Here is a 12,076-nt window from a genome sequence, read left to right on the forward strand (position 1 = left end):
TTTTTTTCTGGCTACATTTTATTTAAACTTTATTTACTTTTATCTACTTAGTGTTGACTTTATTTGCCCACCCTTCATATTCGAATAGCCACCCCAGGATGGAATCCATAACACCATTAACCCTCATGCATTTATGTACCCCCCCCCCCCATTAATTCTTTCTTTCTTCCTTTCTTTCTTTTTCAAATTAAAATATTAATATTAAATAATAAAATATCATAATAATGTTGAAGCTCATGATGAAATATCCAAGCAGTTTTATTTTAGTATTATTTATATACTATTATACTAAAATTGTAAGTTTCAGTAATTGTGCCATGTGCTTCTGTACTTTTTTAAAATATATTTAGCTTTAATTCATTTTTCCAAGTCTAATCAGTGTAGTATTTAATTGTAGTATTTCAGCTTCAAATTATTTATTTCAGTTAGTTCGTTTAACTTTAAGTTTTTCTTCTAGTATTTGTATTGTATTTTAGTTCTGCTTTGTTTCAATTATTATTAAAATTTTCGTTTTAGTCAACAATAGCAATACTGTAACCAGGGCATACATGAGTTCATATACCTGGAGCCGTTACATATCACTGCCATGAGGATTCAAAAAGATTTGCTAAGAACATCAGTCTTTGAATTTCTGTGTTTAAACAAGCTTGGCACTTACAATAACATGGATTTATTAATTATGAAAAGAGATTAATTAGAAATCATGCATGTATTACTGATTAAATGAAAAAAAAAATTGCTATGAAAAGGGGGTTAATGATAGGATGTCAGGTTCTTTGGTACAACTTCAAAATTATTTATTATTGAGATCAGTTTTTACAGTGATTACATTTATTATTTTTTACAGACTGTTTCAGCACATTATAAAACAAAATAGTCTTAGCCTCCCCCATTGATTACATTTTAATGACACAAATGTCGATCTGAAAGTTTTTTTTTCCATCAAAAAACATAGATAATGTTGTTTTAGGCCTTTTAATGTAGCCAAAATGGGTAATGTGATTTATTTTCTGATTCATTTCATTATGCAAAATATTCTCTGTTTGTTTGTTTGTTTGTTTGTTTGTTTGTTTGTTTGTTTGTTTGCCCTGGGTCTGCTAAAGAAGTCATGCTTAATCAACCTGCAGATGCAAGATCTCTCTCCCACCAGGCTCCCTGCAGTTGCAATCGGAAATACATTCAGCATTGTTCTCCTCTTTTCTTTTTTTTTGTCCTTTACTCATTACCATCCCTTCATATAAATCTGTCTTTCCCCCTCACCTTATGTAGGAGAGAAAATAGATTTGTCTTTTATCTCCAATGGAGAAAAAATGTCTTTTTTTCTCACTGTACAGTATTTATCTGTCTTTGTCATCATCTTTCATATCCCACATCTCATATGTGCATGATAGGTTTCATTATGACAGTCCGTTTCTTGTATTAAGTCTTTTGCTCCTTTTTAAGACTACCCCAAAATAATCCACTCATCCTCACTATCCAACTAGGGCCCTTGTTTTCATGCAGCTCTTTTATTAATAGTGTTGAGCTTGTGAAGTGGGCCATGGAGACTTGGACACTTCATGTCCTTATGCTTTATGTACAGTGAAGTAAGTTTCATGTTTAATGGAAAGGCCTGTGTGGCACCCCAGTGGCTAATTTCAGAGGAACTGGTGTTTCTGTGGCATTGTTGAAGATGTTGATGTCTTCAGTTGTCCTGTCTCACAGAGCATGTCATCACATCAACCTGACCCTGCGGTTTCTGAGGTCTGGACTCAATCAAAATACAGTAGTTAATGGAAAGTGTTTTGGTCAAATTGTTCAGTCATTTGGGGATTTGATGTGGAAAACTCACATTCCCTTGTACCTAGACGTCCTAAGTGCCTGTCAAAATTTGAAGGAATGGTACGGGTTGAATACAAGGTCCGTCAATAGCATTTCTCCATTACAACAGAAAATTAGTTTGTTTTGTCTCTTAGTTAAAGAAAAAAACTCTTACATAATAATAAAAAAAAAGCAATAAAAAATAAAAAACAAACCTCTTATAACCATGACAATGCAAGTCTGGTGTAAATTGAAATTCAGTCTTTTGTTGTCATGACAATGCAACAGAGATAAAGCCTGTAAACCTGGTAAACTTCGCACAATGTCTGTGCTAGGATACCAAGAAGGAAGGTGACAACACCCTTGTTTGCATGGAGCTGAGCTGGTAGTTTTCCAGATTATTGTCTGGAATCAGTAGAAGAACATAAACCTTGTCTTCTTCCTGTTGTCTAAATATGTTTATGATGTCTGACGGTGAAAACCAGCCAGAAACGTTGTTACCTGACACCTGGTGGCTGACAGGATGTCTTTGTTGATGTACTGGCAAAACTTATATAGATATTATATCTGTGACAAATAACTAGACGTTTATTCACCTTGAACAGTAGTCCCACTGCAAATATCGTGATTTATATATTTATTTCAAATTGTAAAAATTAAGAGTTTGGTTCCAAAACGCGATAAACGGCAATTTAAAAAAATAGTTGAGCTTCTGCCAAAATCAGTATTTTATCTGGTCTGTATTGAAAAGTCCATTTTTAATTTTACGCAAAATGCGATACTCACCGAGTTATTAGGTCATGTTTTCTCCATTTCTTTCTAAACCACGACAAACGCCAGTCTCCTTTCGCTGCAGAATGCGATATATCCACTCAACCAATCACAGCGCACCATTCCACGCACTGTTAACAGTAACAACCAATCACAGCACACCATTCCACGCAGTCTAGACAGTAAAGGCGGCGCTTTGTATACACCCGACATCATAGTTTTCCTCATCTACTTTGGGATCAACAAACAAGTACTGCATGATATATTACATGTAATTTTCATGCGCATCTCATCAGTAAAACCGATTCTGTAATAGTAACGTTAGCAGTAAATCTCCATCACTTGCTTTCAGATGGAGCTGCATTTAATACACAGAGCCTTAGATCACCGACAAGCTACGCAATATCCCGTTCATTAGATGAATCGCATTGCGTAGCTTGTCAGTGTTAGTGTTTTTATTAATGCCATTTATGTTTTTGTTAATACAGCACATACTGTAGCACTAAATGAATGTCACAAGGCAAAGATGAATGTTCTTTTGGAAGTTGAATGTAAGGGAAATGTCATTTTGGAATTTCTGTAGTCTAACGTAATGTTGTTGATGTTCTTGTTCATGATGAAATTTGCTTTTATTGTTGTAATTAATTTATAGCAAACAAGATGACCCGTTGAATTCATTTTGGGAGCGATGACTGATTGAATGTATTTTTAGTCCAGTGCCTGTATATAAGATTAGTATTGACCAAGTTCAGAGGCTGTCATATGTGGATCAACTTACTATGTTGTGTATTTTCAACAGTTTCAATATGAAAAATAACTTTCATATTTATTCAGTGGATTTATTGCATTTTGAAAAAAATAAAAAACTATCATAGATTTATTGTATTTTGGGAAATAAATAATACAATTTTATAATAAATCTCTGAAAATCTTAATCTGGACTTGGATCTGAAATTAAATGTTATTATAACCTAAAGATGCTATGCGATGTTTTCATCCTGCCACTTTCTTGGTAAAGAAAACACATTTTTACTCAAATTAATCAAAATGGATTTATAGCATTTTGGAACCAAACTCTTCAAATATTTCAGAATACATTGTTGGTGCAGCCTTGGCGATAATAAGACACTAAACAAAAATCTTCCCGATCCCAATTTTTTTGAGTAGTGTAGTATACAAACATTTGTAGTGTGTATGTATTTTTCTTCTTGTAATCATCATTATTTGTATTCATCATTGACTTGTATTGGACCCGGACCATTTCTTTAAGGCCTTGTGTTTTTTACATAACATGTTTTGTACAGTAAAATGATGCACTGTGATATTTAGCTCATATGATATGATCATTGTGATCATCATCTGCTCTCTTCTAGTTCCACCCAACCTGACCGTCCCACGAGAAAAGTCCCCTTTAGTCACTCAGGAGGGCGACACAGTAGAGCTGCAGTGCCTGGTCTCTGGCAAACCCAAACCCATCATCCTCTGGTCCCATGCTGATAAAGAAGCACCCATGCCGGATGGAAACATGCAAACAGAAAGTTATGATGGAGTTCTGCGCATCGTCAATGTCTCCCGCGAGATGGCCGGCACGTACCGCTGCCAAACCAGCCAGTACAATGGCTTCAACGTCAAACCCCGAGAGGCCATTGTGGAGCTCATAGTGCTGTGTAAGTAATGGACGTGTTTGTTGCTCATGCACTTTAGCTGGACCTAATTACATTTAGGCTAGAACATACATTTCTCTCGTGGTTGATTGGCAAACCATTAATTTTCTGTAGAAATAAATGAAAAAAGCATCAGTAATTGTAATTACAGACAACCTTGGTGAGCGATGCACAATGCTGATCTTTTCTGCGTGTTTCATTAAGACTCACAGATTCAATTAGCACTGGTGTGGAGGTTAATGCAATGTAATGCATTCCATATTATCATAGCATAGAATGAATGAATTACTGAAGAGGACTTTGACTCAATTTGACTCGAAAAAATACAGGCACGTGAGAGGGTCAGATGTAAGTGACAATGATCATTTCATTTATGCAGAAAGTGAAAAAACATCTTCTGGCTATGGATACATTCCTTACTCTCCCCTACAGTTCATGATTTCATAGAATATCAAATTATAGTCATAATACAAATGAGATGCATTGCGTACACTTCACTTAAAGGAGCCATGTGTAATGTCTGGCAAAAAAAATCAAGTCATACTCCACATTCCATACCAGATGGGGGCAATATGCCTCAATAAAGTGAACTGGTCTACTCTAGAGTAACAAACGAGAAACGGCATAGTCTCTATGCTCCGCCCCTACCTTCACAACAACCCTAGAGCCATAGCCGAAGCCTAAAGGACGTTTTGCCTTCAGAGGAACGTTGGGTGATGTCAAGTGATTTTGAAACATGACATCTTCAAGCTACTCCCCTTCACCTTCACCAGTGAATATGTTCATATTCGTTTTGTTCATATTACATTTTTAATTGTATATACACATTATTTGAATTAAATTAATTTGACAGACAGCATTCTGTCAACATCATTGGTCAACATCAGACAGCTGATGTTGACCAAGCTAGCGCCAACCAACGTAACCAGAGCTGCCAACTCTCAAGCATTCACCGTGAGACACACGCAATTGACTCTTTTCACACGCTTTCAAAAACTTGACCGCTCTGAATATAGTGAGTGAGTGCGAGCGCGGCCGGGGCGCTCTCTCTCTCTCTCGGGTTCATTATCATCGAAGACATTTCAAGCTTCTTAGGTAATGTTACATTTTAGCATCAGCTTGGTAGAGACGGGCTTTGGTAGATAACAGGTGAAAACCGGATCGGATCTGTGGGTAAGTTATAGCTAGCTAACTATCAAACGCAGCTACTGTTAGCCATCGAACAGCCTTTGATACATTTCTATGTTATAACTTCCCGAAAAAAATACGCAAACATATAAAACAAACTTCTAGCGAAATACTAACAGCATCTAACTTACCAATCCAAAAGAAATGTTGCAAGTTCGGAGTCGAAGCTCATTTCTTTCAAGTCCATCAGTTGTCTCCAGCGATGGAAAGCAGTGCCGATGTTTACTCTGTTTCGGCTCCTTTTCTTATCGGATTTGATTTGTGATTCCGAGCGCGGTTGCTTGACATCAGGTTCAAGTACCCCCAAAAGCCGTGCGAGTTATTCGTGTATTGCAGGTTGGCTGGTGGGTATATTGCCCGCATACTGCCTCCCATGGCCGAAACTGGTATTACGACACCTGTCGGGCCGTGGCTAGTAATGCTAATGCTAATTAAGGTTGATATCTCTGCAGCACTATAAACTTGACATTTTTTTAATAACATCATCGCCCTTATTTCTTCTCATTCTTTTGATGCGTGTAGGTCATTTTTTGGATATTTTTACCTCAATTTTTACACATGGCACCTTTAAAGTATCTGAAGAGATTTTAATTAAGTATCTGGCATTTTATAGATGTCAGAAAGATCTGTTATTTTCCGTAATGCTCCCTTCATCTTGTTAATAACTTGCACGCTAATGGACATGTGAAGTCCTTCCCAAGACAGATTGTATGTAGTCCTTTATCCAATTGGCTTTGTCGATAGTATTTTTCTTAACCACTGCTCTTACATGTACTGTATGGCATGAAAGGTCTGCTTTGTAAAAGAAATGCATTTCAGGGCAATTCACGCACTTAAACACATTTTGTACTTTTCCATTGAAAAAAATAAATAAATAGTTTAAATGACCTCTGTGTATGCCTTAATTAACAGTGCGTTCTGCTAGAAGACAGATTTCATTGAAAACGTATGCTTGGAGGCACACAATGTAGCATCGTCTGAAAAGCGCTCAGCACTTCAAGATATAATTGCTAAAACTGTATGGATCCACAAAAAAATCATTCTTGAATTTTAAATAACACTTCACAATACAATCTTGTGTCAGCATTTTACATCTCTAATGCCTTCAGAATCTCTTTTTGTCTAGAGGGCCAGATTGGTCTGAAATAGCCTTTGTGTGTTTCCTGTTGTGCTCTGAGTCAGTGATTTTGTTTGTTAGTCACGATTCACTGCTTTTATTTTGTTTCTCTGTAATTGCCCGGTCTCCCTGAGCTTTGTTTTTTGTTACACCTTACTATGAATTCAGCATGTGTGATCATTATGTCCTATTTAGGTGAATCAAATAATCCTGACCTTTGCATATTGCACTGGCTTAGTGAAAACTAATGAACACAAGATCTTGTAAGTGCTGTAGACCGTCTCATGAAATTTGCTTAAACCCTTCATACTTTGCTCTAGGATTATTATTATTATTATCTCTACATAAAATGAAATCTTGTTTGAAATCGAATCATTTTCTTGGTGAGGCAAATGCATGTCAATTGTCACCTGCTTTTGGGGCCATCAGAATATAATTCAAAACTCTACTCTTCAGTGAAGTACAGATCACAGTCTTGGCAGTTTGATTTTTGTTTTTATGCAGACAGCAGCACTTTTGTCCTTTAGAAATTTGCATATACTTTACCCAAACATGAGAATTTTCATGTGTTTCATTTTTCACTTAATCTCTTCTGAGGAACACAAACAGAGATATTTGGAAGAATATACTAGTCATTTTTTGAAAGCAATTATAATAAATGGAGACTTATTAAGCTTCAAAAAGGACACAAAAGTGCTGGAAAAGTATTATAAAAGCAACTTAGACTCATAGGAAAAAATGTGCTCTATTGCAGAATTTCTGTGAAATTATATTACATTGATTTTTGAATGTTTCACACTTTTTAATGTGAAATATCCAGCGAGTGGTGCTACAAAATGTCGTCAGTTTTATCCGAAACAGATAAACACGAATTTGGTAAAGTGTTATTACCTTGGTTGTTGTACGTATTGTAGCAGTTTGGATATACAAGGACTTTAAGTGAGGTTATTATTCATTGAAGTTATTATTCATTAAACATCTCACCCTAGCTCCCTTCAATGTGTTTATGAGAGGAGTAGTGATGTCTTATTTGTGAATGAAACATACTTCTGAGTAAGATCTTTTCATTGAATCAACTGATTCAGTTCACCAAACCAAATTGAATGATTCACTGATCCAGTCACAGCGGTTTCTTATGTCAACAGCTCACTGGAGTCTGTTTCTCTCTCAAAACCATTGTATGATTCAGAAGATCTGGAATAAAGCAAGGTTGTGTGGACCACTTTTGTGGTTCATTCTCCTCTTTTTTGAAACTTGAAAGCTCCCCAAGTACATTGAAAAAAAAATTCTCATTTCACTTTTTAAATACCACAAACAAAACAAAGTCAAATGACATGAGAGTGATTAAGCGAACAGAATTTTCAATTTTGTGAGAACTGTCCCTTTAATCACATTTTCCAAATCTCCATTTGAAGCAGCCATATATGTTAAATGTCTCCCCGTTAGTAGTAGTCTAATGACAGATACAAGCTCTTTAGCAAAGCCATCATTTCCTGAATGTTAGCCCAGCTAGCTTAAACATTAGCCACTCAGAAAGAGTAACTGTATTTGATGACTCATTCTCCACTACTCTAACTTATGTCATCTCTCCCTGTGTGATAAAGGCCGCTTCCTCCCCCTCCGTCACAGACAGAATGATTGCAGTTAAATAGTCGAGGGGGGGTCCAGAGGTAATCCTAATGCTGCAGTCATTACTTGCAGAAGTCCAAGGCACAAATATATGGCAGTGGATAATGTCTGCTTATGTCTGTGACAGCTGAATGGGTTCTGCAGCAAACACTAGAACTGCGGGGGTGGAGACAGACAGAGAGAGAGAGAGACGGAGAGAGAAAGAGAGAGAGAGAAGAAAGATGGGATGAAGACAGATGCTGAAAGAGTGAGGGAGGAAAAGATGGAAAGGCGGAATGATGACAGGGCAAGAGAAAGTATGGCGAGTGTACAGAGTGAGCATGTTTGTGAGAGTAAGCGAGGAGGGGTTTTGTTGTCCATCAGAGAGATTGCCCTGGATTTCACTCTGTCAGAGCGCTTCAAATCTGCATTACTTTGTTATATTGGTAATAAAATGAAACTGCCCTTGCGTCACAGAACAACTAGTGCAGAGGTTAATGCCTGAAGGCCATCTGCTAACTTACCCCTTGGATTTTCGCCTTTTTACATCAGCATTTAATCAGGATAATATAATTTCTGAAAAAATTTAAAAGCTGAACAGTTGAAGCTCATTTCTGAACAGTATATGCATCCATCTAGACTATTACTTTGGTTTGATCTATCTGTCTGTCTGTCTGTCTGTCTGTCTATCTGTCTGTCTGTCTATCTATCTATCTATCTATTGATCTGTTACCCAGAGCTGCTCTATGGACTATAAATACCATATTTAAAAGCAATGCAAATATTTATTAATTATTTTTATAGATTGACTGTGAAAGACATACGTACAGTTGTTCAATCAGTTGTACTCTGTATAGGTCTTAAATCATGTCTAATTTTCACAACCCATGTTTTTTTTTTCCTCTGCTATATTTATTTTTTTTGGAGGGGGGGGACTGGCTTTACCTAATGTGCGATTTGGGGTCATTCATGACTATTTTACTTGTACTTAGACATTGACCTATTAAAATGGGACTATTCAGTGTGAAATGAAGTGCTTGTGAATAGCTTAACAGCTCTATATGTCATGTGACTGCTGTATGAATGTGTCTCCATGATTACATTTCCTTAGTTTAGTGACAGCCATTCAACCTGTCAAAAGCTGCAATATATACATTTGCTTTATCTTTTTATCATGAAGGATGAGTTTGATCTCTATAGATGTCTCTGTTCATGGCTCTGATGTTAACAAGACAACCCCAGCGTCATCCTTTCCACATACATCTCAGCCTTCTGTTAGCATTTGGTTTAACTGCTCCTCAAAAATCACAACTTGCTCCAGCGCACAAGCTGACTGCCCCTGACCTTGAACTCCTGCTCTGATGAAATGCTAGGTTGAAAATGAACCGCCTGAGGGCATGACTGAAGAGCAACAGACCATAATTTGCATGATGATTCTGTGTCCAAGATTTGAGATTAAATCTTCCTTGCTCATCATCTGGACTATTGTTGACTCTGGTTTAAAGGTGAAGTGTGTAATTTCTTTGATATTCAAATACTTTCTCACAGCTTGTTTGCAGAAATAGATATTAGTAATCATTTGTAGATTAATTTCTCCTAAAAGTGTAAACACTCTGGCTCAGTGCTGAAGCAAATCTCAGAGAAAAATGTAATAAATAGAAATTAAGTTTAAACTAAGAAATTTGGTCACACTGTGATATATAAAGGTGATATATAAAATGAAGAGAAATTAAGTCACAATTTATTTCTCAGCACACTGAGACATATTCCCAATTGCGAGATATTAAGTCATACTGGGAAATATAAAGTAACACTGGGAGATCAAAAAAATCACACATGGAGAAATAGTCAAAAAAGATAAGTCACAATATGTGAGAAATAGTTGCAATTATGAAAAATAAAGTCAAGCGTTGAAAATATAAAGTGGCTGTTGCGAGAAACAAAAGTTGAAAGTAAGTCACAATATTTAGTGAAAAAAAAATCATGTATAATCAATTACACCCAACTTTCCCTCAAATCAATGCGTAGTGGAAACTCCCAATATTTCTTCTTCCCTCATCTCTACTGTCCGTTTCAATAAAAAAAACATTGGCCATGCCAGGGCCACTATGAGAACTTCCTCTGTCCACTGTCACTGTGTCAAGGTCTGCTGTAATATGGCTGTCCCTTTATACAATCTCTGCATGTCTGATGCAATTATGTGCAATTCAGTGTTCGGTCCAGAAATAACTGCATTTTTATAATGGGCACAAAAAATAACTGGAAGCAGAGGTCTGACTTTTCAAATATCTAGTGTCCAGACCAAATGCAAGTACAACTGGAGTATTTTTAATGCACTTGAACCCAATTATCTCCTGTCACTTGTCAAGTGTTGACACGGGGGCCCCACCTACCACACAACATGGCCAACGTTCACCAGTCAGGGGGTTAATTGAATTCATTTTCAGATCATGTACCAGCAAAAACTACCCATCCATAATTAAGCGCACACTGATTCATGCAAGATGGACAATGATTGCCATAAAAAATCCAATGACTGTGACAGAATTGTAACCTTATAACATACGATTTTTGCAGGAGGCAAACAGCTGCCAGCTGTAAAGGTCAATTGGCACTCTCGTCGTTGCTCACATGTGTTTGATGGGGGACTAGACCAAAAAAAGGAGGGAAACAATAACAAAAAGAGGGGGAGAAATAGAGAGGGCATCAAGTGAGCTTATATTGTCATTTCCTCAGGAGCGGTGTTCTAGTCTTTCTCATTAGGATGTGACTTTTTTTTAACACTACAAGTCTTCTCGGTCTCACAGTGGAAAAAGCCTGGCTTGCAGTTACAGGAGCTTCTATTTGTAGAATTGTGGGTGGGGGGGTTCTTTTTTTTATCAGAGAGGAGGTGGGACTGTTAATTCTGCCATGAGATTAGATTTTGATGATGGATTCTTATATCGTCATGTTAGTTAAGCAGACATGATGAATATGACTGCTGTGCACCTTGGACTCCCAACACCTTGGACTGAAGTAAGATTTAATTGCATCTAAATGTGGCAAGGCTGACTGATTATTAATGATCTAATATATTTTAATGAAGGGATAATTGCAGTTAAACCCTGACAGTAACAACCCACCTTCTCCTCTTCACATTCTCAAAGCTGCAGGGTAAAAGAAGAAACTCCTCGAGAAGATTCTCGTTCACAGCAGTTTTTTCCTCACTGAATCAGAATGAGTGTCATTCACAAAGTTCCACACATCCTCCACCACAGTGATCAGCAGTAGTGTCACTGAAATTAGTCAATCTGCTAGTAAGGTGGAAGTGACGCTATATTCTTAATCATGTAGTTTTCAGTAGTGAAACAGTTCTATTTTATAAGTAGCGAGTTGTGTTGCTGCAACATTATTTAGAATATTTCAGTAATAAGAACTTGTGTGTACAGTATTCTATGATGGATGTTTAAAATAAGAACAAGCAATCATAGATTCAAAAATGTATGACTCTTCTTTGAGTGGTTCTTTTCAATGAATCAGTTGAACCAGCTGGAATCACTGAAGTCACATTATCAGTTCATTTATGTATTTATTTATAACCGGCCATTAAAGTGAATAGGTTTGCTGCTGGGTTTTTTTTGTTTGGTTGTTTGTTTTTTCATAGATTTGACTGTCGCAACAATTTACCAAGTGCTCGAGCCGGCAACAACAAGCATCGCAGAGTAAGTATTACTGGAGATCGATTCCCGCTACTGAGGGTGAGCTGCAACTGGCCTCTGGAAACTATTTAGAGGAACTTATGGACATCTTTGATGTAGATTTAATTGACTAGTTTGGGGAGGGAATACCCAAATCTCCTGAGTTTCCTATGTCTCCTGAGTCTCCATTGGTTTTGCCCAGCCCTGAATCTCCAGGGTCTCCACTGGTTCCACCCAGATTCCCTCTCGCC

At 37.0% G+C, this 12,076-nt stretch overlaps 1 protein-coding gene across 2 annotated transcripts in view; it reads left to right on the forward strand.

Moving 5' to 3' along the window:
* The window catches only part of LOC122148169 (MAM domain-containing glycosylphosphatidylinositol anchor protein 2-like), a 45,348-nt gene that overhangs the window by 18,444 nt on the left and 14,828 nt on the right, over nt 1-12,076 (forward strand). The window contains exon 4 of one of the 2 annotated variants that reach the window (XM_042774159.1): nt 1,107-1,921. In XM_042774159.1, the coding sequence (XP_042630093.1) occupies nt 1,107-1,423 (317 nt within the window). In that variant the 3' untranslated portion in view covers nt 1,424-1,921. Of the gene's footprint in view, nt 1-1,106; nt 1,922-3,944; nt 4,239-12,076 lie in introns of those variants that run through there. The other variant, XM_042774158.1, reaches the window with a different exon arrangement.

This window comes from Cyprinus carpio, chromosome A17, assembly GCF_018340385.1.
Source record: "Cyprinus carpio isolate SPL01 chromosome A17, ASM1834038v1, whole genome shotgun sequence".
Lineage (NCBI taxonomy): Eukaryota > Metazoa > Chordata > Actinopteri > Cypriniformes > Cyprinidae > Cyprinus > Cyprinus carpio.